The 25,450-nt window shown below is 40.8% G+C and overlaps 1 protein-coding gene across 3 annotated transcripts in view; it reads left to right on the plus strand.

Annotated features, from left to right (window-relative positions):
- The window catches only part of CARNMT1 (carnosine N-methyltransferase 1), a 54,365-nt gene that overhangs the window by 21,877 nt on the left and 7,038 nt on the right, over window positions 1-25,450 (plus strand). For all 3 annotated transcript variants that reach the window (XM_002708240.5, XM_051846610.2, XM_051846609.2), the window contains exons 4-6: window positions 15,491-15,631; window positions 17,274-17,452; window positions 18,834-18,947. In XM_002708240.5, the coding sequence (XP_002708286.3) occupies window positions 15,491-15,631; window positions 17,274-17,452; window positions 18,834-18,947 (434 nt within the window). The remainder of the gene's footprint in view (window positions 1-15,490; window positions 15,632-17,273; window positions 17,453-18,833; window positions 18,948-25,450) is intronic.

Genomic DNA, 25,450 nt, shown 5'->3' on the forward strand with positions numbered 1-25,450 from the left:
ACGCTGGTGTGAATATGTGTGTATTTTTATGGTTTTTCTGTGCTGAAATTCCCATTGTATATGTGATCTGTCTTTTCAACTAGTTGCTTTAACATATTCTTCATGATTATTTTAAAATTTGATAATTTCAACATATGTGATGTTTATTGGTTTTTTTCTTTTGAAGACTTCCTGTTATCACTTTAAGTGATTTACTCAGTCCCTACACTAGTGTCCTGACACAGAAGAATGACTTTTATCTGGTTAATATTTAGTTTTTATTGTTCCTTTATATATAATTTCTGGCAATCAACTGAAACATTATGAGATGTGCAAAGTAGTAAGAAAATTTAACCAACTGTGATAGAAGACCTTTTTCTTGGTCTCTCTTTCTCTCACTGTCCACTCTGCTTGTCAAAAAAAAAAAAAAAAGCAGCAAATCATTAACTATGTTACTCTGATTCTGATTCTTCTACATCAGGTATCTTAACATAAAAAAAAAAATTTATTTTTTATTTCTTCAAGCCTGATAACTGGGTAGAATAATTAAGAATTTAGCTGTATTTCTAACTTGCTTAGCCATCTCTAGGTCTGAAACCACTAACATAAATTGGAAGAAATACAGCCAGTCCCCAACTTAAAATAGTCAACTTAGCATACTCACACAATCATTGTTTTTCACCTGAAGCACACTGTTCAGTTAATTACATGAGATATTCAATACTGTATGAAATGAGCTTCATGTCAGATGATTTTACCCAACTGTAGGTTAATTTAAGTGTTCTGGGCACATCTGAGGTAGCTTAGGCTAAGCTGTAATGTTTGGTAGGTTAGGTGTATTAAACACACTTTAGGGGAAGGCATTGTGGTACGCTGGGTTAAGCTGCTGCCTGCAACAAGAGCATCCCATTATAGGAGTACGGGTTCCAGTCCTGGCTGCTCTGCTCTTGCTCCCTGCTAAGGCTCCTTGGAAGGCAGTGGAAGATGGTCCTAGTACTTGGATTCCGACACCTAGGTGGAATACCAGGATGAAGTTCCTGGCTCCTGACTTCATGCTGGCAGCCCTAGCTGTTGTGTCACTTGAGGTGTGAATCAGTGGATGGAAGATCTCTCTCCCTGTTACTCCACCTTTCAAATAAAATAAATCTTAAATCACTAGTATATAATGGACCTAATATCCCTTCAATTGTGTGTTCAGAAAGTAATTATAGCGAAGCAAGTCAAAAAATTACTGACCACAAGTGAAAACAGCAAGTAATTTTCATATTTATACATGACATATAGATAAACAAGTACTCAAACATGTTGAATCAGCAGCCATTACATGCTAAAAGCTGACAAAACAAGATAATACCTTAATGCTACCCTTTCCAGATGAAAACATCAATACATTCATGATTTTCTGTGGGCATAGTAACCAATTTACTACTGAAGAACTATAGTTTCAAGCCTTGAGAGTCCAATATTTCTTATTATTACAAACATATTCCTGTTATTCTATTGTGAGAAAGATGCTAAAATCAAGATACATGAAATAAAAGGTGAGATGGCAGATAAAAACTCAGAAACAATTTCATTTTCTAGAAAGCAACAACATTCCCACCTGTCACATTTACAAATGCAAGGTTTATCAACAAATTATTCTCAACGGATTATTTGAGTCAGCTAGTACCTGCAAGTACATTTGGTTCACCGCCCCCCCCCCCCACCTGCCCCGAAGGCCATTGCAGCTGGCACGCTGTGGCCAGTGCACTGTGCTGATCTGAAGCCAGGAGCCAGGTGCTTCTGGTCTCCCATTCGGGTGCAAGGCCCAAGCACCTGGGCCATCCTCCACTGCACTCCCTGGCCACAGCAGAGAGCTGGACTGGAAGAGGAGCAACTGGAACAGAATCCAGCACTCCAACCGGGACTAGAACCTGGTGTGCTGGTGCTGCAAGCAGAGCATTAGCCTATTGAGCCGCAGCACTGGCCAGTTTGCTGCCTTTTTAATCTTGTGCTTGGCAGTTAAATTTGGGAAAATTTTTTTGTGACATGTTTTCTAGACAGAAATTAATTCCTAGGCTTCAATGCTAGACACAGCTGGTTAACGCCCTGGCCTGAAGTGTAGCATCCCATATGGGTGTCCGTTCAAGATCCGGCTGCCCCACTTCTGATCCAGCTCTCTGCTGTGGCCTGGGAAAGCAGTAGATGATGGCCCAAGTCTTTGGGCTCATGTGCCCGCGTGGGAGACCCGGAAGAAGCTTCTGGCTCCTGGCTTCAGATCGGCACAGCTCTGGCTGTTGCAGCCATTTGGGGAGTGAACCATCAGACGGAAGAACCCCCCCTCCTCCTGGGTAACTCTGACTTTCAAACAAATAAGGAAATCTTAAAAAAAAAAAAGAAAAGAAAACACTATTTCCTTTTCTGTGCTTTATCTATTATTATTATTTTTTTTTTTTTTTGACAGGCAGAGTGGATAGTGAGAAAGAGAGACAGAGAGAAAGGTCTTCTTTTTGCCGTTGGTACACCCTCCAATGGCCGCCACGGCTGGCGCCCTGCGGCCAGCGCACCACGCTGATCCGAAGGCAGGAGCCAGGTGCTTCTCCTAGTCTCCCATGGGGTGCAGGGCCCAAGCACTTGGGCCATCCTACACTGCCTTCCCGGGCCACAGCAGAGAGCTGGCCTGGAAGAGGGGCAACCGGGACTAGAACCCGGGGTGCTGGTGCCACAGGCGGAGGATTACCCTGTTGATCCGTGGCGCCGGCCTCCATTCTTATTTTTTACTAAGATCTATTTTCAATTAACCTTATACATGTAAGATTAACTATATATTAAGTAAAGAGTCAACAAATAGTATGAAAAAAAAACCTGTTCCTCAGTAGTAGAGACAAGGGCTGTTCAAAAGTCATCACATCTCAAAGTGTCAATTTCACTTCTATGGATTACCTTTTTAGGTGCTCTATTCGTTACCAGAGATCAGGGAGAACATATTGTATTTTGTTCTTTTGGGACTGGCTTAATTAATTAATTCTTAATTAAGAATCCGGCACCCCGACCGGTACTAGAACCTTGTGTGCCGGCGCCACTAGGTGGAGGATTAGCCTAGTGAGCCACGGTGCCGGCTGCTTTATCCATTATTATGTCTGGATTACAGATGATTTGTCATATATGAGACTGTGATCTTTGACCTCTTTTTTTTTACATGAATTATTTTCATCAGATATATGATTTGCAAACACTTTCTCCCATTATAGATTGTCTTTTCATGTCCTTTTAATGTCCTTTGGTCCAAAAAAGTTGTTTATTTGATGAATTCCAATTTATCTACTTTTTTCTTTTGTTGCTTGTGCTTTTCATGTCATATCCATGAAGTCACTACAAATCCACTGAAATGAAGATTTTCCTTAATATTTTCTTTAAAAGCTTGTTTTGAAAGATCTCTCATCCATAGTAGTTTGCTCCCCAAGTCCTGGCAATCACCAAGACTGGAGCAGGCTGACGCCACAGTCTGGAACTCAGTCCAGGTCTTCCATGTGGTGGCAGGGACCCAAGTACTTACACCATCATATGCCTCCCAGGGTGTCCATTAGTAGGAACCTGGATCAGAAGCAGCAGAGAAGAGATAAATTTTTTAAAGGAAAAAAAGGGACCCTTCCCCTGCAAAAAATTTGCTTGTATGTCAGTTTTGCTACAAATACAGCGTTTATCAAACTTCATTTCAAATCTTTGTCAAACAATTTGATAGGAATTATATACTACTATAGTTTGAATGAGTTTCTGGCTATTTTTTAATTTATATGAGTGCAGTTGAACATCTTTTTATTTCTTTGGTTATTTATAGCCCTTGCCTATTTTCCTGTGGACTATGGTCTTTCTACTGTTTATTGAATATTTTTATTTGGTAGCACTATTAACTGACTATAATTTGAATTAAACATGTTATCCCCAATAATAATAATAGTTATAAGGTTTTTTAAAAAAAGAAGCAGAGGAGCTGGGACTCAGACTGGGCACTGTGATATGGAATGCCAGCATCCCAAGGGGCAACTTGACCACTGTGCCAAATGCCTGCCCTCTCCATACCTCCCTTCTTTCCCATGCCCTTTATTCTAAGATTTTTTTATAATTTTAATTCTTAAGTTTAGGTCTTTGATCTATTTTGAGGTAATTTTAAGATTTATTTTTATTTATTTGAAAGGTAGAGTTAAAAAAGGAGATATATAGAGATCTGCCTACTGGTTCACTCCCCAAAGGCCACAACGGCTGGGATTGGGCCAGCCCAAAACCAGGAGCTAGGAGCTTCATCCACGTCTTGTAAATGGATGCAGGGTTCTTGTGCCATCTTCTGGTGTTTTCCCAGGAGCATCAGCAGGGGAGCTGGATTGGAAGTAGAGCATCCGGGACTCGAACCAGCATCATATTGGATGCCAGCATCACAGGTAGAGGCTTAACCCATTAAGCCACATTGCTGGCCCCCTATTTTGAGGCAGTTTTTGTATGTAGTATAAGCCAGTGTTCCAATTTCATTCTTTCATATTTGAATATCTGGTTTTCCTGGCACCATTTAAAAAAAAAACAACTGCCCTTCTGGTGCCGTGGTGCAGTAGGTTATTCCTCCGTCTGCGGTGCCGGCATCCCATATGGGCGTGGGTTCTAGTCCCAGCTTCACCTCTTCCAACCCAGCTCTGCTGTGGCCTGGGAAAACAGTGGAAGATGGCCCAAGTCCTTGGGCCTCTGCACCCACATGGGAGACTCGGAAGAAACTCCTGGCTCCTGGCTTCAGATTGGCATAGCTCTGGCCGTTGCAGCTATTTGGGGAGTGAACCAACAGACGGGAGACCTCTCTCTCTGTCTCTCCCTCTCATTGTCTGTAACTCTATCTCTCAAATAAATAAATAAAATCTTAAAAAAAATTTAATAAAAAACTGCCCTTTCTCCATTGTATAGTCTTGTTACCCTTGTTGGAAATGAGTTGACACTGTATGTTGGGTTTACTTCTGAACTCTATGAGTATATTCTGTTCCATTGATCTATATGTTTGTCCTTATGCCAGTACCGTACTATTTTAATTACTGTACCTTTGTAAATTTCAAATTTTGGAAGTATGAGACCTCCAACTGTGCTCTTTTTTTCTTTTTTATTTATTTATTTTTTTATTTTTATTTTTATTTTTTTGACAGGCAGAGTGGACAGTGAGAGAGAGAGACAGAGAGAAAGGTCTTCCTTTGCCGTTGGTTCACCCTCCAATGGCCGCTGCGGCCGGCGCGCTGCGGCCGGCGCACCGCGCTGATCCAATGGCAGGAGCCAGGAGCCAGGTGCTTTTCCTGGTCTCCCATGGGGTGCAGGGCCCAAGCACCTGGGCCATCCTCCACTGCACTCCCTGGCCACAGCAGAGAGCTGGCCTGGAAGAGGGGCAACCGGGACAGAATCCGGCGCCCCAACCGGGACTAGAACCCGGTGTGCTGGCGCCGCAAGGCGGAGGATTAGCCTAGTGAGCCGCGGCGCCCGCTAACTGTGCTCTTTTTTCAAGATTGTTTTGGCTATTTGCAATTCAATGTGAATTCCAGGATAGACATCTACAGTTCTGCAGACAAGGGTGTTATAGAGATTGTATTGATAAGTAGGTTGTTTTGAATAGTAATGATATTATAACATATCTTCCTATTCATGATTATAGGCTATCTTTCCAGTTATTGAAATCTAATTTCTTTCAGATATATTCTGTAATTTCCATTGTTAGGAGTCTTTTAATTTGGTTAGATTTGCTCATAAGTATTAAATTCCTTTAGATCCTATTATAAAAGGACTTTCTTAATTTCTTTTTCAGAATTTTCACTGCTAATTTATAGAAACACAACAATATTTGTGTGTTCATCTTGTACTATGTTTAATTTATTAGCTACAGTACCTTTTTTGTGGATTCTTTGGGATTTTTCACCCAGAATGGCTGCCACGGCTCGCACTGCGCCGATCTGAAGCCAGGGACCAGGTGCTTCTTCCTGGTCTCCCATGCGGGTGCAGGGACACAAGGACTTGGGCCATCCCTCCACTGCCCTCCTAGGCCACAGCAGAGAGCTGGACTGGAAGAGGAGCAACCAGGACTAGAACCTGGTGCCCATATGGGATGCCGGCGCCACAGGCGGAGAGATTATTTATTTATTTGAAAGTCAAAGTTACACAGAGAAAGAGTGGTCTTCCATACAGAGGTTCACTCCCCAATTGGCTGCAACGGCCGGAGCTGCACGTCTTCAAAGCGAGCAGCTTCTTCCAGTCTTCCACGGGTGTACAGGGACCTAAGGACTCGGGCCATCTTCCCACTGCTATCCCAGGCCATAGCAGAGAGCTGGATCAGAAATGGAACTGATCCGAAGCCAGGAGCTTCCTCCAGGTCTCCAACATGGGTGCTGAGGCCCAAGCACTTGGGCCATCTTCTACTGCTTTCCTAAGCCATAGCAGAGAGCTGGACCAGAAATGGAACAGCCAGGACTTGAACTGGCAACCATAAAGGATGCTGGCATGCAGGCTGTGGCTTTACCCATGATGCCACAGTTCTGGCCCCCAAATTATCCTTGTTTTAAAGGTGACTGTTAATAACTTTAATAAATACTAGTATAAATTACTTTGTTAATTTTTATCATTGATAGTACTTGAAGTATTCTGTAACTATTAAAAATATCACTTCTCGGCCTTTTGAGTGGTAAGATCAAGTGTACTATCTATTCTTATCAATTTATTATGACTATTAGAATTATTATGTAATCTCTTGTTTTTCAGTTTATGTAAATGTTTTAAGTTATATGGATCCTTATAAACATTACTTGAATAATATTTTCTTTTTTTAAAGATTTGTTTATTTTATTTGAAAGGCAAAATTACAGAGAGCGAAAGGGAGAGAGAGACTGAGAGGTCTTCCATCCCCTGGTTCACACCCTGAATGGCCACAATGGCCAGAGTTGGGCTGATCTGAAGCCAGGAGTTAGTTCGTTCGTTCGTTCCTTCCTTCCTTCCTTCCTTCCTTCCTTCCTTCCTTCCTTCCTTCCTTCCTTCCTTCCTTCCTTCCCTCCCTCCCTCCCTCCCTCATTTATTTGAAAGTCAGAGTTACACATATAGACAAGGAGAAGCGGGGTGGGGTTGGGGGGTCCATCCACTGGTTCACTCCCCAATTGGCTGCAACGGCCAGAGCTGTGCTGATCTGAAGCCAGGAGCCTGGCGCCTCCTCAGGGCCTCCCACACGGGTGCAGGGGCCCAAGGATTTGGGCCATCCTCCACTGCTTTCCCAGGCTGTAGCAGAGAGCTGAATCGGAAGTGGAGCAGCCGGGAATTGAACCGGCACCCATTTGGGATGCTGGCACTGCAGGCGGTGGCTTTACCTGCTGTGACACAGCGCCAGCCCCAGTTAGGAGTTTCTTTCAGGTCTCCCACATGGTTTCAGGGGCCCAAGTACTTGGGCCATCCTTTGTTGCTTTCCCAGTCCTTTAGCAGGGAGCTGGATGGGAAGTGGAGCAGTCGGGACTAAAACCAGCTTCATATGGGATGCTGGTATTGCAAGCAGAGGCTTAACCTTCTATGCCACAGATTTCCAATTGGTATTCTCTTTGAATCGTACAGAGTATGTCATTGTTTCTGACAGTAGGTAATATGGTAAAGCTCTTTATAATAGGGATATACCAGAGTTTGAATGACCTCCAAAGACTAAATATCAAATGCTATGTCACCATCATTCCTAGTACTTGAAATGTGATCTTGTTCATGGTTCTAATTAATTCCTGAATATACCATTGTGTCTAAATAGCCTACCAATTTAGCATATCTAAAAAGTGCATGTCATTGTTAAAGATACTGAGTGAATCTGCATACAAAGTACCATTTTACTGTTGGTTTTCTCCTTTTTTCTTTTTATAGAGGTGATACATTTCACAGAGTCCACAATTTAAAAGCTTTTCAAGGGATAGTTTCCTTTCTGTAACTGTTTCCCAGCCACTGAAAGTTCCCTGCCCTGAAAGTAACTCATGTTATAAGAATAGACTGGGTATATCTGAACTTTAAATGAAGTACATGAATACCTGTAAAATTTTTTTTTGCCATTTTTAGATTCAATAGAAAAGTATATATTTCTTCCTATATTGGTTTTTTATTTATTGAATTTAGTTTTATTTCCTTAAAGCAGGTAAGATGAGCTGTCAGAAAACTGAAAGCTAATGAAACACAATAAAGGCCACATCCATATTAAAGTTGTAGCTGTGCCAATAAAAAGTAAACTCTGTGACCTAAAAAAGATGTTAATGATAGCCTTCAGAATTCAGTCTGTTTCTAGATTGGTCAGCTTTGGGTCTCAGATAATTTCCGTGATCCTGTTTGTGCTGTAACAATAGATGGGAATTACCTATAAAAAATCATTAGTATGCTTACTGAAATGTGCATATAACTCCCTATGTAATCATTAAAAGGTTTTTCTTATGGAAACACATTTGTCCTATCAGTTTGTCCATGTTTAGAATTTTTAATATGCTTGTGTTTATAAGCACAAGCAACTTAGAATATACAGTTTTACTTACTTATGTATTTGTTAGTGAAGATAATACTGTCTTAATTTAATGTCAAAACACTTTCAGATTTATTAACCACTGGCTTATTTTTGCTTGAAATTGTCTTTGAATTCTGTGGTGAAAAGTTGCACATTCAAATGAGCAGTATAGCACATATATGTTTAAAGTATGAGCGCAGGTTTTAAACTTTTTTTCAGACATAAATTTGTTAATGTAACCCAATTGGTAGAACAGTATTTACTGAGCTTTATTATTTTCCCAACTAAGTTTCCAATGTTTAATAATTTAGTTCTAGGCCGGTGCTGCGGCTCACTAGGCTAATCCTCTGCCTGCGGCGCCGGCAAACCGGGTTCTAATCCTGGTCGGGGCGCCAGATTCTGTCCCGGTTGCTCTTCTTCCAGTCCAGCTCTTGGGCCCTGCACCCGCATCGGAGACCAGGAGAAGCACCTGGCTCCAAGGCTTTGGATCAGCGCGGTGCGCCAGACGCAGTAGCCATTGGGGGATGAACCAACGGAAAAGGAAGACTTTTCTCTCTGTCTCTCTCTCTCTCACTGTCTAACTCTGCCTGTTTAAAAAAAAAAAATATTTAGTTCTGTAAAGTATCTAAGTAGCTAAAGACTGCTTCTTAAGTTTGAAGCCTCCCTGAAAGGTGCAAGCACAATTTGTAGAATCACTTTTACTTAATGAAGTTTGAAAGCTGATGACTTGAATTTTTTTTTTTTTTAGATGTTTGAAAAAGATATTTATTTACGGGGCCAGCATTGTGGCATAGTGTGTAAAGCCACCGCCTGCAGTGCTGGCATCCCATATGGATGCTGGTTCAAGTCCCGGCTACTCCACTTCCAATCCAGCTCTCTGCTATGTCCTGGGAAAACAGTAGAAGATGACCCAATTCCTTGGGCCCGGGTGGGAGACCTAGAAGAAGCTCCTGGCTCCTGGCTTTGCATCAGTGCAGCTCCGGCCTTTGCGGCCAACTGGGGAGTGAACCAGTGGATGGAAGACCTCCCTTTCTCTCTATCTCTCTGCTTCTCCTTCTCTGTGTAACTCTTTCAAGTAAATAAATAAATCTTAAAAAAAAAAAAAAAAGTTTGTTTATTTGAAAGCCAGAGCAACAGAGAGAAGGGGAGAAACAGAGTGAGAGAGATCTTCCATCCACTGGTTCACTTCCCAAATGGCTGCAACAGCTAGATCTGGGTCAGGCTGAAGTCAGGAGCCAGGAACTCCATCCTAGTCTCCCACTTGCGTGGCAGGTGCTCAAGTACTTGTGCCATCTTCCACTGCCTTCCCAGATAGCAGAAAGCTGGATTGGAAGTGGAGTTGCCAGGACTCAAGATCGCATTCTCATACAGGATGCAAGTGTTGCAAGTGGTGGCTTAACCTGGTATACCATAATGTCGGCACGATTTTTTTAGACCTTAAATTTATTAGCTGTTTCGACTTTAGAAGAATGAAGGGATATCTTGTTTGGAGAAAAATCTATTATTTCTTCACATTTCAACATACTCTGAGAAGATACCGATATACTCCTGACTAGTTGAATACACATTTTTCTTTTACATGGTTGGATATTAGAAAAAATGCTCATAACTACATAAAGAAGCATTTTTTGACATAAAATTATAATTTATATTCTTAATTTTAATCTGAAAGGATTGTTAAAAGAGGTTCCATTTCAGATTTCTTTCAAATCAAAATAATAATTTATAATTAATATCCAAGTAGAAAAAAATGAGAAAAATATGGTGTAAATAGTTTATGTTGGGGCCAGCACTATGGCGCAACAGGTTAAAGCCCTGGCCTGAAGCGCCAGCATCCCATATGGTCACCGATTTGAGACCTGGCTGCTCTGTTTCCCATCCAGCTCTCTGCTATGGCCTGGGAAAGCAGTAGAAGATGGCCCAAGTCCTTGGGCCAAGCCCTGCACCCGCATGAGAGACCCAGAAAAGCCGGATTCTGGCTCCCGGCTTTGGATCGGCACAGCTCCAGCCGATGCAGCCAATTGGGGAGTAACCCATCAAAAGGAAAGCCTCTTTCTCTTTTTTCTGCCTCCTCTCTCTGTGTAACTCTGACTTTCAAATAAATACATAAGTCTTAAAAAAAAGTTTATGTCCCCTCCCCAAGATGCTCAAGTTTACAAGGTGATGCAAACATGAAACCATATTAAGATGCCATTTTCACTTCCTTTATGCATTGCACAGCTTTGAAAGTTATATAATTATCAGTGAAAGTGGGTAAAAATTTTAGAGAGGGAAGTTTGGCAGTATTTGTCATAATTCAAATGCATATATTGATCCTTGCAGTTCAGCTTTGGGGAAACTGTTTTATAGATAGACTTCTGAATATAGAAATTATACTAAGTTTATTAGTTTTAGCATTATAATAGACAAAGACTGAAAATAACCTAAATTGCTTAATTAGGCTTAATTGGGCAATTTTGATAAATTATGGAACGATCATGAAATGAAATTGGACTTTCAAGGTACATTAAATCAGGGGTCTAGATTTTTTTTCTTATGATGTCAGGCAGTAAATACATCAGGCTTTGCAGGTAGTAGGGTCTCTGTGGGGACTACTTTGCTCTGATGTCATAGAAATGCCCCCATAACAATACTTAAGTGTGAATGGGCATGGCTGTGTTCCAGTAAAGATTTATTTACAAAAATAGTGACTGGCCTATGGCCCACAATTGCTGACTCTTGTATTAAAGAGAGAAACAAAGGAAAGAGCTTTGTGTGTAAACTAACAGAAGTGTATGAAAAAATATAGACAACATTGATTGTGCCTCAGATATTTGGAAAAGATAGATGAGGTGAATATTTGTACTAAGAAGGTAATAATTTAAACTTGAGTTTTTGTGAGTGTGTAGGAGCTCTGTAGATAAAAACAAAATCTTTTGTGGGATCAGTGAGAAGCATGACTGAAATAAATATTGGCAGTGGATGAAGAGGTAAGTTTGGCCCATACTTTTGAAGGTACTTGAAGCTACTGATTACCCATTTTCCGTGGGTTATAAATTAAAACAAAATTTTTTTTTTTTTTTTTGACAGGCAGAGTGGACAGTGAGAGAGAGACAGAGAGAAAGGTCTTGCTTTGCCGTTGGTTCACCCTCCAATGGCCGCCGCGGCCGGCGTGCTGCGGCCGGCGCACCGCGCTGATCCGATGGCAGGAGCCAGGTGCTTTTTCCTGGTCTCCCATGGGGTGCAGGGCCCAAGCACCTGGGCCATCCTCCACTGCACTCCCTGGCCACAGCAGAGGGCTGGCCTGGAAGAGGGGCAACCGGGACAGAATCCGGCGCCCCAACCGGGACTAGAACCCGGTGTGCCGGCGCCGCTAGGCGGAGGATTAGCCTAGTGAGCCGCGGCGCCGGCCTAAAACAAAAATTTTCAACATTAAGCTCTGTTAGACTTTGATATTTTACATATTTGCTTCAAGCTTGTTTAATTTTTACTCTAAATCATGTCAAGTACTTCATTTCTCCCTTTTGAGATAATCATTTGTTGTTTTGTTATTCAAACCTTGTATTTCTACATTAACTAGATGTTTGTGTACTCCTAAGTAACACTGTATCCATTTAAGGTTTATTTTATGGTTTGTTGTCATTTCAAAATCATTTTTTGCTCAGTGTAATATTTTATGATACATGTATATAAACCACCAGTTAAGAGAAACGGTACAGTCTACAAATGCAAGGCACATGTGTCATTTTGAATTTTCCAGTAACCGCATAAAAATATAAACTGGTAAAATTGATAATATATTTTAATGACCCAATATATCCAATATTATATTATCCTAATATTATTTCAACATGTAACCAATATAAAAAAAACTAAAATAATTACCATGTTTTGCATTCATTTTTATATTGTCTTAGAAATCTGATTTTATTTTGCATTAACATTTTAATTTGTAGTTTTAAATGTTCAAAAATCTCTGCATCAGGCAGCCAGCCAGTAGCTGTCAGAGAACCACTTTTAGTGCTTAGTTGGATACACACTTCTGCTACCAGGGATCAGCCAAGTGTCAATATGTTGACATGACAGGAGAAAGTCTTTTGTGTTAGAGTTTTCTAGTACTACTGTAATGCAAAGATTCTGTATACCATAAAGTAAACCTCTATTAAGAACTGCATTTACTGTTAGTAAAATTGTTGGAGCAGAAAGGGTGATGCAAACACACTCTGCCCTCTTCTAATACATAGGCTTTCTGTGTTCAACCTAAAGGTATATCTTTCCCTGTTCTTTTGCCTTGAATAAACTGCTTAAGTATGCCCACCCCTTATTATGAGAGTTGTCACATTTTTAGTAAATCTATTGCTTTGCAATATTTGTACCTTTTCGGTGAACTAATTTGTATGCTTATTTTTGTTAAGAATGTCAAGCAGGCAACATTTGATTTCTGAGCCACATATTGTATGCCTCTTTATTCCTGCTTTTAAAGTTTCAGCCTGGTTTATGGTCATCTGACCATTATAGTCTATACTTAGATTTGTGTTTCTTTTATTCTCCATATAAATGTCCTAGTCTTTGTAGGGATTCATAACAGAAATTACCATTTATGGTACTTTAGTTTCATAAACATTATAGAGGAACTTTCCATTATGTGTTTAATACCCCTTATTATAAAGGCCCAATGGGGAAAAAATCTAGCTAAGAAAAGGTTTAGGGGAAAATTGTTTCCAATTCACTCACCCTTTACCTGGTTCTTTTTTTTTTTTTTTTTTTTTTTTCTTTCCAGAGTTCTAGAAGGCTTGTTTTAATGTCTTTTTACATGCCTACTGAAATGCTTTCTGTCATAGTGCAATTGGCATATATGTAGTAGTCTGCTAATTCTTTTAAAAACAAAGCTTTGGTATATTCTGTGTTTGATGGCTTGGTAATAGCCTTTTAATAATGGTTTTATACAGGGTGCTGTTAGTATATATATCTGCCATAAGGTGGGAGTAGAGAGTTTTATAGTTCTGATTAGTGAGGGAGACAATATTTAGAGTAGTCATAAAGCTAACTTTCTGTAAGTTACCAAAATAATTATTAGTACCATTTTTAGCATAATTTCCCTTGAGGTTAGCATGATTTCTGATTTCTGCAAGGAAATTTTTTACTCATCAGCCATTCTGAAATTGGTTACTGGTTTTTTTTTTTTAGACTGTGAATTTCCAAATCCTTTTATTTTCTGTTGCATTTCTTTGATTAAATAATTATTTTAAAGATTTATTTCTTTATCTTGAATGTAAAAGGGGGGTGGTGTATCTTTGATTTGTTTATTCATTGTGATTGGCACTGGGCCAGGCTATAGGCAGGACCCTGGGGTCATCTGGGTCTCCCACGTGGGTGGCAGGGGCCCAACACTGGCCAGTTTCTGGCTACTTTCCCCAGACCATTAGCAGGGAGCTGGATCTGAAGGGGAGCATCTGGAATATATATCCACGCCTATATGGGACACCAGTATTGCACACCACAGTGCCATCCCCTTTAAATAATTTTTTAAGCTGTAAGCTGGGAACAGCCACTTGGATTGGAGGTGGAAATACATCCTTTTATTGGGCAAGTGGAAACAGAAAGACACAGGTGTGGTAGAAAGTAGAATGTGCAAAGGAGGCCTGGATGGGCTACCCATTATGTTAGCTCCTTACACGTGGAGCACAGAGTCCTAGAGCTAGGATTTTTTTCAAGTCTCAACATTAAATATATATGATATATATATATATGTTAGGTGATCAATTTAGGTAGATCTGAAAAAAGTGAGATGTATCCATTCTCTTCATTAAAATCAAAATTCACATACACAAACTTTATAATTTTGGAATGAGAATTACATGGCTTCTCACCATAATTTTTTCCATATCAAGTACTAAAGGATAATCAGACCAATCCTAATAGGTCTGTTTGTCAGAAAATATTTTGAAGACGAATTTCCCCTTTTTTGTTGGGGAGAGGGATATGTACACAATTCAACAATGAAAAATACTAGATAGATTTTCATAGGAACAAATGTAAGTACTGTATGCGTAGACTGAATTTTCAAAAGTCCCATACTACCATTTGTTTTTTTTGTTTGAAGTAGGATATGCAAAGATCATCACATGGGCTACTGCTAGTAAAATATACTGTTGCTGTTTGAACATGCCAACTTAAAGACCATGTAATTTAAAGATAAAAATAATTTTAAGTGGGTTAGGTTTGGAAGTTGGATTTCATTTGAGACCCAAATTTTGGAAATTAAATAGGAAAATTTATTTTTCATTGATAGAGTGCCAGCTGATTATACATATTTCCCTATAAAAAGTATAATTTTACTTTTCTTGGGATTATTTTGATTTGCTAGAATTCCTGATAAGAGGCCTTGGGTTGCTAAGGCTTTTCACAGTTTGAAAGAGGAATGGCAGATCTTAAGCAAGGGAAATGTGATTGCAATACAATGCTGATAAAGATCACTTTGGTTATGTTCCTCTGGTTTGCCATCATGTTTTCTCGGTTAGAAGGCAGCTCCCATTTTCTCCTTGAAAATGTCCCCCATACAGCTTCTGGTGACTGGAGTATAGGAGGCTTTAGAGGTACACCTGATGTATTAAATTCTACATATATTTAATGATTATTTGTATAAATGATTGTATTACATATAAAATTTAGAAACAAAATTTTGTTTTGATGAAATAATTTTGTTCAAGTTGTTCCTGTATAATTGGGATCACTTTGGAATGATCTGTCTTCCTAAGAGAGTCTTTCAGGTGGAAAATGTTAGGAATATGAGTAACTTTGTAAGTCTTCTGATAGACAGTGACTCCTTTTTTTCTGAAAAATAAATTTCAGTGGGTAAAACTCTACACCTATATCCAAACAAAGTATTTCTTAATTTTAGGAAGTCAGTATCTTAGGGAGCTTATTATCAGATGATTAAGCTTTTAGTTGTAAATGTGGATTTTGTCTTTCTTTTTATAATTTTTTTTTCTATGAGGGGTTGGACATAATTGCCTTATTTCATTTCAGGGATCCTTCTAAAGTAACTATTCTGGTACCTGGTGCTGGACTAGGAAGACTGGCCTGGGAAATAGCTATGCTAGGTTATGCTTGTCAAGGAAATGAATGGAGTTTTTTTATGCTCTTTTCTTCCAACTTTGTACTCAACAGGTATTTAATTTATTTTTTGCTGGAAATAGTAATTTCTCAGAATCAGATTGACTTGCCTATTTTTTGAACATTCTGAATTTGAAGATAATTACACAGTGTTTGATTACAATGCATATCAAAAATGTTTAAAATCAATTCATATATAAATTACCACTTAAGCCAATTGTCTAGGTGAAACAGGATGAATAAGTGACTCTTTAGAAAGTAGTTGGGAATTCTATGAAATTGAAATGATTTCTATATAGAATCTTCAAGCCTAAGACTGATAGAGGAAGAGTATATTCTCTTTGTTCTTTTTTTTTTTTTTTAAGATTTATTTTATTTAATTGAAAGGTAGAGTTTCAGAGAGAGGTGGAAACACAGAGAGAGAGGTCTTCCATCTGCTGGTTCACTCCCCAGATGGCTGTAATGACAAGGGCTTTATCATCTCTTTGTCTCTTGAGTGAGATAGAGTTTACTGTAGCAGTCACAGCTATTTTCCTTAATCAAGTTCTTATAAATTGGCCAAGTATGCTCACATAATTAAGCTGGAAAGATCTGTCAGAACTTCAGCAGCCTCCTTTGTAAGATAGGGAAAAAGAGTTACTTTTAAGCCAGAACTGGTGTTAGAGGAAAATATCTGCCTTGTTTGAATAATATGTTGACTCTGATGGCAATACGAGTTTTAGGGGAGTGGTGAGAAAGGAAAAAGTTGAGGGTTGTAAAAATTAATTAAAAGAGATAGCAAACTTAGTTGAAACCAGCATTACTTTTTAAAAATTAGTTGGACTATTTTTACTTGAGTTTTCAGTTCAGAAATGAATTTTTATAAATTTTTTATTTATTTATTTTTTTCATTTGATAGGCAGAATTAGACAGTGAGAGACAGAGAGGTCTTCCTGCCATTGGTTCACCCCCTAAATGGCCACTGCGGTCGGCGCACTGCACCGATCCGAAGCCAGGAGCCAGGTGCCTCCTCCTGGTCTCCCATGTGGGTGCAGGGCCCAAGCACTTGGGCCATCCGCCACTGCCTTCTCGGGCCACAGAAGAGAGCTGGACTGAAAGAGGAGCAACCGGGACTAAAACCCGGGGTGCCGGCGCCGTGGGCAGAGGATTAGCCTAGTGAGCCACAGCACTGGCCCCTTTATAAATGTTTTAAATATTTATTTATTTGAAAGGCAGAGTTACAGAGAGGCAGAGAGAGAGAGAGAAGTCTTCCATCCGCTGGTTCATTCCCCAAATGGCCACAACGGCCAGAACTGGGCCAATCTGAAGCAGGGGCTTCTTCCCGGTCTCCCATGTGGGTACAGGGGCCCAACCACTTGGGCCATCTTTTACTGCTTTCCCAGGCCATAGAAGAGAGCTGGATCAGAAGTGGAGCAGCTGGGACTCCAACTGGCACCCATATGGGATGCTGGCGCTGCAAGTGGCGGCTTTACCCCCTGTACTACAGCACCAGCCCTTGAATTTACCTTTATTTTTGTTCTGTCTTTCAATCCATGATTGGTTGCTCATCTACATGTATATTTAAATTTTCAGATAATCGGATGGGTTGTGGTAGTGTCACTGTAGGTACTATAGAAAACCTTCAGTCATATTTTAGTGTTTAGATTTTCTTGGCAAAATGTTTAGTTAACACTGAATTTTTGCTCATATTTTGCAGATGCTCTGAAATTAATAAATACAGACTTTATCCCTGGATCCATCAGTTTAGCAATAACCGGAGATCAGCTGATCAGATTCGACCCATCTTTTTCCCTGATGTTGACCCCCACAGTCTTCCTCCTGGTTCTAACTTTTCTATGACTGCAGGAGATTTTCAGGAGATTTATTCAGAATGCAGTAAGTCCAAAGCAACAGATCTTGTCTCTATTCTAAATGCAATGAGCTGATTTTATCCTAAGCCACCATTTGTGATATAAGGTATACCTCAGTGATAAATTTAGTTTATTTTCAAGGTCACATAGCAGGAAGTGATGTGAACTATAAAGAAATAAAGGAACTTGAACTCTGTTGAATCTATTAATACAAGACAACATGAAGCAGAGTTCAGATGCATAATGAATGAAATAAAGATGAAAGTAGGTCAGTGTAAGAAGGGACAGGGTGAATGGCATTCAAGACAAACAGATGTAGAAAAGTAAGAATGAATGAGGTAACTGGGGACAGTAGCATAAATAGTCTTACCAGGGAAAAAAATGCTGGAGGATACAACTAGAAAAGTACCTTGTGGAAGCCTGTAAATTTTGGACTTCAGCATGGCAAACTGCCAAGATATTTGAGTGAAATATTAGAAAAGGGAGATAATAATGGGGAAGGGTACGGGGTGGGATTGGCAGTGAAAAGGAAAAAGAAAAACAATGCTGTGGGGGTCACAAAGATCATTCACTTAGCAGATAATTTGTTGAACACCTACGAAGTACCAGGCATAGTCTAGCCATTCAAAAGTGAACAGTGAGCAAAAAACGTCTTTGTCCATATGGGACTTACATTCAAGTAGAGAAGAAGGGAGAGACAAAGGCAGAGAGGAAGAGGGAGCAAGGCTATAAGTAAATCTAATGTTGTGAGGAAGAAAAATGAGGTAGGGTAGAAGGGGTGCAGAGTGACTGGGGGCCTCTTGTATAGAGTTGTCAGGGGAAGCTTTTCTAAGAGCAGAAACTAAAAGAGAACCTCAGCATGAAGAGGCAAACCATACAGATCTTGGGGGTATAGAGAATGCTGCAGAAGAATGGAATGGTGAGGAAATAGGTACTCCCTCCTTTCCCAGGTGATTATCTTGCATTGTGAATATTTAGATATTTCAGTGTCATTCATTTCTCTGTTGGCAGTAAGTGTCCGCAGTCTTTCTGAAAGTTGCCAGAATTTAAATGCAAATTTAATCAGAATTTAGAGTCCAAGTGCCTGTTTAGTTTTGCTTGGTTCTAGGTGAAGGCTAGAAGTTGAATAGATGATGAAAACTCTTACAGATATCATTTGGAAATGATATCTAGTGATAATATGTTAAAAATGATTCAGATTGATTATGAGGTTATTAAAAAACCTTTTTTAAACTACAGTAAAGTATCTCATTTAAATGATTATTTGGTTAATTTATCAGTGTTGATCAGAGGAGTTTGGCTTCTATATGCTTATAGTTAAAATATCAATACTAAGAGGTAACTGACGAGTTTAGAGGAAAAGTGAATAATGTAACATATGCAATAATTTGCTTTTTCTTGATTAGATACCTGGGACTGTATTGCTACCTGTTTCTTCATAGATACAGCTCACAATGTAATTGATTATATTGATACAATATGGAAAATACTCAAACCAGGTGGAATTTGGATAAATCTAGGTAAGTTCTTTATTATTTATTAAAGTTTCACACATTAATCTGAATACTTACTGGTGTTTTACATTTGCTAACTTCACAGTACCCATTGTTCATGGAAGTTTTAGTTATATGTGTATTTTTTTTTTAAGATTCTTGTTTTATTCGTTTGAAAGGCAGAGTTACAAGGGGCAGGAAGAGAAATAGAGAAAGAAGATCTAATATCCACTGGTCACTCCCCAAGTAGCCACAATAGCCAGAGCTGGGCCAGGCCAAAGCCAAGAGCCAGGAGTTCCACCCAGGTCTCCCACATGCATCCTCCACTGCCCTCCCAGGCACATTAGTAGGGAGCTGGATTAGAAGTGAACAGCTTTAGGGCTGGTGCTGTGGCATGGCAAGTGAAGCCTCTGCCTGCAGTGCCGGCATCCCATATGGGCGCCAGTTTGAGTCCCGGCTGCTCCACTTCCCATCCAGCATTCTGCTATGGCCTGGGAAGGCAGTAGAAGGTGGCACAGGTCCTTGGGTCCCCACACCCACATGGGAAGACCTGGAGGAGGCTTCTGACTTCGGATCGGCATAACTGTGGCCACTGTGGTAATAGGGAGTGAACCAGCAGATGGAAGACGCCTCTCTCTCTCTGCCTTTCCTTCTCTCTCTGTAACTCTGACTTTCAAATAAATAAATACCTCTTTAAAAAAAAAAAAAAGTGAACAGCCAGGACTTAAGCTGGCACCTATATTAGATGCCGGCATCGAAGAGAACCCCTTAACCCGTTACATGGGCCCCACTGTATGTGTTTTAAAACCTCTGGTTTTCTGTAGAATGCATCCTAGTGGTGATGCCTTCAAAAGCAGTGGGAGCCAAAAGTTGTATTTCACGTTAGGTAAATCTCAAACATTTCACTTTCAAAGTACATTAATTATTAGTCTGAATGGGTAATCATTTCTTTATTTTGCCTGTTTGAGGGAAAAGATTGTATCTCTTCCTATGAAATCCTACTCTTGGTAAAGAGTAGGGTTGGAAAATTTTTTGTGGTTACCTTGAGCTTTAGAAAGAATATACATTTATGCAAAAAACCTTTTTACTACATCCTGCTGCTCAGTGCTAGAAATTAGATGGTAAATATGACATCACCCTCTTATTTAGTTTGAAGGAAATTGCCAGTTGTTTCCTCTTCAGCACAAAGGGAGTATAATGATAGTATCAAGATAAATATATATGTCTTTTTCAATGAGATAAAATCTATGTTCAGAAAGACATCAAAGCTAGGGGTGAGCATTTGGCACAGCAATTAAGATACCACTTGGGAAGTCTACAGCCTATATTGGAGTCCCAAAGTTTGATCAAGTCCTGTTTCCCCCTTAGTTCCAGATTGCTGTTAATGAGCACCCTGGAAAGCAGCATGTGATGGCTAAAGTGCTTCAGTCCCTGCCACCCATGTGGAATTCCTGGATTGAGTTCTCGGCTCCTTTTGCCTGGCCCAGCCTTGGCTGTCACTGGCTTTTAAGTAGTGAATTAGCAGATGGGAGATCTCTTTCTTTATCTATGTGTCTTTCAGATAATTAAAAAAAGACATCAAAGTTAGAATATAAAGGTTTGCAAGATGAGGGTCTTCATACTATATAAAAACACCAACATATTCATAAGTCCTTCCTCTTCAGGATGGGTATAGTTTTGTTGCTGGGTTCTATCACCTAGTCTTTTTTTTTTTTTTTTTTTTTTTTTTTTTTTTTTTTTGACAGATAGAGTTAAACAGTGAGAGAGAGAGAAAGGTCTTCCTTCCGTTGGTTCACCCCCCAAATGGCCGCTACGGCCAGTGCACTGCGCCGATCTGAAGCCAGAGGCAGGTGCTTCCCCCTGGTCTCCCATGTGGGTACAGGGCCCGAGGACCTGGGCCATCCTCCACTGCCCTCCTGGGCCACAGCAGAGAGCTGGTCTGGAAGAGGAGCAACCGGGACTAGAACCCGGCGCCCATATGGGATGTCGGCGCTGTAGGTGGAGGATTAAGCAAGTAAGCCACGGCGCCGGCCCCCACCTAATCTTTTTAATGATCTTATTTTAACAGAGATTTTGCCCTTAGGACTACCCCTAGAAGTAGTAGTTAAGTGATTTCCAAACATTTCTTCAGAATTCTGTAGGATCTGATGAATGCAGCTATAAAATGCAATCATCAAAATAAGGAACAAATATAACAAACCTCAGACCTTCTTTAAAAGTAGTTTAACTTTTGGGCCGGCGCCATGGCTCAATAGGCTAATCCTCCGCCTTGCGGCGCCAGCAAGCAAGTCCTGGTCGGGGCACCGGATTCTGTCCCGGTTGCCCCCCTTCCAGGCCAGCTCTCTGCTACGGCCCAGGAGTGCAGTGGAGGATGGCCCAAGTGCTTGGGCCCTGCACCTGGCTCCTGCCTTCGGATCAGCGCGATACGCCGGCCGCAGTGCGCCGGCTGCGGCGGCCATTGGAGGGTGAACCAATGGCAAAAGGAAGACCTTTCTCTGTCTCTCTCTCTCTCACTGTCCACTCTGCCTGTCAAAAATAAAAAAAAATAAAAAAAAGTAGTTTAACTTTTGGAAAACTTCCAGGTAATGATTAAAAAATGTTACCTGCTGGGTATTTACTTGCTCAATGTGAATTAGGTACTGTGTTAGCCCCTTGCACTCTGTTTAATATCAAGGCTACTCTGTAAGAGTATTGAGATGGCACTATCTTATAGTGAAGAAACTGAAATTTGGGTTAAGTAACTAGCAGAAAAGATCTGTAGATTATATGTGGCAGAGACAGGCTTGTAGCCCAGAGCAAATTTCTTGGATACTCCAGGTCAATTTATAACTCAGCATTACCATGACCTGTATTTATGTGATTTGAAACTTTTGATACTAGTTACTGAGTTATGGTAAGGTTTTGTCTATTTCCAAAGCACTTGCCTTTTTTTTCACAGAAATAACTTATTGAACATTTACTTTATTGGATTACTAATATTTTATTAAGTTATGTAATAATAACAGTCTGAAAAAATAAAATTGGCTCCTCGTAAGAATAGTGTTTGGTAACACTATTTAAATGTGCTGCAGTGTTGCTGTGATCTGTCATGGGCAACATAAATAACATTGGTTAATTGGGAGTAAAATAGGAGAGCTTTCACTCTTAATAGAGTTAGAATAAAAGAGAAACATAGTCCTTATTTGGAAGGTTAATACTTTTTACAAGTAAAGTCCCTTGCATGTATAAGTTAAAGAATACAAAATAATAATAATAATTTCCTTATTAGTGCTTTTCACTGTTATGCCACGTATTTATTATTTACTCCATATTTCTCCTATCCAGTCTTATGGCAGTTTATTTTATTTATTTGAAAGAGTGACAGAGAGGAGAGAGATAAAGATATTCTGTTCAGTGGTTCACTCTCCAAATGGCTGCAATGAAACCAGATGCCTGGAACTCATCCTGGTCTCCTATGTGGGTGGCAAGGGGGAGAGGGACAAAGCAAGAAATCATGAGTTCTGGGCCGGCGCCGCGGCTCACTAGGCTAATCCTCCGCCTAGCGGCGCCGGCACACCAGGTTCTAGTCCCGGTTGGGGCGCCGGATTCTGTCCCGGTTGCCCCTCTTCCAGGCCAGCTCTCTGCTGTGGCCAGGGAGTGCAGTGGAGGATGGCCCAGGTGCTTGGGCCCTGCACCCCATGGGAGACCAGGAGAAGCACCTGGCTCCTGGCTCCTGCCATCGGATCAACACGGTGCGCCGGCCGCAGCGCGCCGGCCGCGGCGGCCATTGGAGGGTGAACCAACGGCAAAGGAAGACCTTTCTCTCTGTCTCTCTCTCTCACTGTCCACTCTGCCTGTCAAAAAAAAAATAAAAAAAAAAAAAAAAAAAATCATGAGTTCTGTGTCCTCTCTTCTTATGAGGACACTAATCCTGTTGGATTAGAACTCCACTCGTATGCCCTCCTTTTACGTTAATTGCTTTCTTCGAATTCCTACTTCCAAATATATTTTCACTGGGAACTGGACTTCTGCATAAACATGTGGAAGATACACCAATCAGCCCATAAAATCCCTCTTCCCTCACTATCTGCATCCAGTTGATGTACAAATTGTATCTCTTAAAGCTCTTTAGTAACTTTTTTTTTTTAAAGATTTATTTTATTTATTTTGAAAGAGTTACAGAGAGAGGTAGAGAAAGAGGTCTTCCATCCGCTGGTTCATTCCCCAGATGGCTACAATGGCCAGAGCTGTGCTGATCCAAAGCCAGGAGCCTCTTCTGGGTCTCCCACGTGGGTGCAGGGGCCCAAGGACTTGGGCCATCCTCCACTGCTTTCCCAGGCCATAGCAGAGAGCTGGGTCGGAAGAAGAGCAGCTGGGACTAGAACCGGTGCCAATATGGGATGCCGGTGCTTCAGGCCAGGGCTTTAACCCGCTGCGCCACAGCACTGGCCCCTTTAGTATCTTTTTTTCAAAAAAATATTTACTGATTTATTTGCAAGGCAGAGTTAGAGATCTTCCACCTGCTGGTTCATTCACCAGATGGCTGCAATGGCTGGAGCTGGGCCAATCTGAAGCCTGGAGCCAGGAGCTTCCTCCCGGTCTTCCACCTGGGTGCAAGGGCCCAAGTGCTTGAACCACCCTCCACTGCTTACCCAGGCACATTAGCAGAGAGCTGAATGGGAAGTGAAGCAGCTATGACTTGAACTGGTGCCCATATGAGATACCAGTACTACAGGCAGTGGCTTTACCCAATACGCCACGGTGCAGGCCCCTCTTTTTAATAACTCTTGAATCTCTTTCAGTCCCAGGATTTTTCAGCTGTGGCACTATTGACATTTGGGGTTGGATCATAAATGGGGATAGCAGAGAGTCTGGTGTATCGTAAGATGGTTAACAGACTCTCTGGCCTCTACCTACTAGAATCCAGTAGTAATTTCAAGTTGTGACAAAACTGTCTGTGGGGCAGGGGTGTGGCACATGGTTAAGTTGCTAGTTGGAATGTCCACTTGTTGATGTCCTGCCTACAGTGCTTGCAGCCCAGCTTCCTGCTAATGAAGGCAGCAGATGATTGCTCAAGTACTTTGGTCCTGCCATCATGTGGGAGACCCAGATGGTTCAGGCTCCTGGCTTCAGTCTTAGCCAGCACTGGCTGTTGTGGGCATTTAGAAAGTGAATAAGCTGAAGATGTCTCTCCCAACTGTCTGTTCCCCTGCTCCTACCCCTAACCTCTGTCCTCTGCCTTTCAAATATAATGAAAATTTTAAAATTATAATCTTTAAGCAATATTTTTAGACATTGGAACCCTGTCCCTTGGGATGGGCAAAAATGCCTTCAGTTGAGAACTACTGATCTAACTTAATCAGTGCTTACCTGGATTAGAATCATTACAGTAGTTTCCTTAACAGGGTGTCCCTGTCTTGGAATTGTCTACAACCTTCCATGCCCCTTTCAGTTCCACATGTTATCACCAGAGTGCTCTTTCCACTATGTAAATCTGTTCCTGTCAGACTCCTGCATAAAATTCTAGCTTTCTTGACCATTTAAATTCTTCAGCATTGTTTACAATGCCCTTTGTGACCTTCTATCTGAAGTCTTAGCTTCACATTTTTTAATCAACCTCTTCTGTGACTTCAAATGCAATCTTCTGACTTAGAAAGCCCATTGTCTTTCTCCTCTGTTTTCACTGTTGTTTCTGATGTATTCTTTAACACTCAGCTTAGGTGATCCTTCAGATTAGGTTAAATAGTGCATGTTCCACTTTTATGTTCTCAGAATCTGTTGAAGTGTTTCTCACTTTGTGGTATTACCACTCATGCTCTTTTTTTTATTAAAATTTTTTTTTAATTTATTTATTTGGCATGTAGAGTTACAGAAGTGAGAGAGAGACAGAGAGAAAGGTCTTCCTTCCTTTGGTTCACCCCAAATGGCCACAACGGCCGGAGCTGTGTGGAGCTGCGCCAATCCGAAGCCAGGAGCCAGGTGCTTCCTCCTGTTTTCCCACGCTGGTGCAGGGGCCCAAGCACTTGGGCCATCCTCCACTGCCCTCCCAGGCCACAGCAGAGAGCTGGGCTGAAGACGAGCAACTGAGACTAGAACCTGGCACCCATATGGGATGCCGGTGCCCGCAGACAGGATTAAGTTGGTGCGCCAGGGTGCCAGCCCCTCATGTTCATTTTTTAGGAAAAGTTTTAGTTAGGAGAAATGCACATTTATTATTATGCAAAGGTGTAAAAAAAATCACAGGAGTGTGATGTGATTACTTACTTTCTCAAAATGATTCAGAAGCTTACATACTGTTTATTTAGAGGAGAGAGAGAATGAGGAATGTAGACTAATTTGAGAATTTGTAAATTATTATTAGGGGAATGAATGGTCCCAGAAACAGAAATTATCTTATAAGAAGTTGCTTCTAATCTGAGTAACACCAAGGAACAGACCTTCTTTTGTAATAGAGGTCCATCCAGGTGTGCCACCCATATGTTTTTGTTTTTGTTTCTCCTGTTTATCTCTAAGCTTGCTGAGGGCAGGGATCTAATGCTTCCTACTCATGT

This window comes from Oryctolagus cuniculus, chromosome 1 (genome assembly GCF_964237555.1).
Source record: "Oryctolagus cuniculus chromosome 1, mOryCun1.1, whole genome shotgun sequence".
NCBI lineage: Eukaryota > Metazoa > Chordata > Mammalia > Lagomorpha > Leporidae > Oryctolagus > Oryctolagus cuniculus.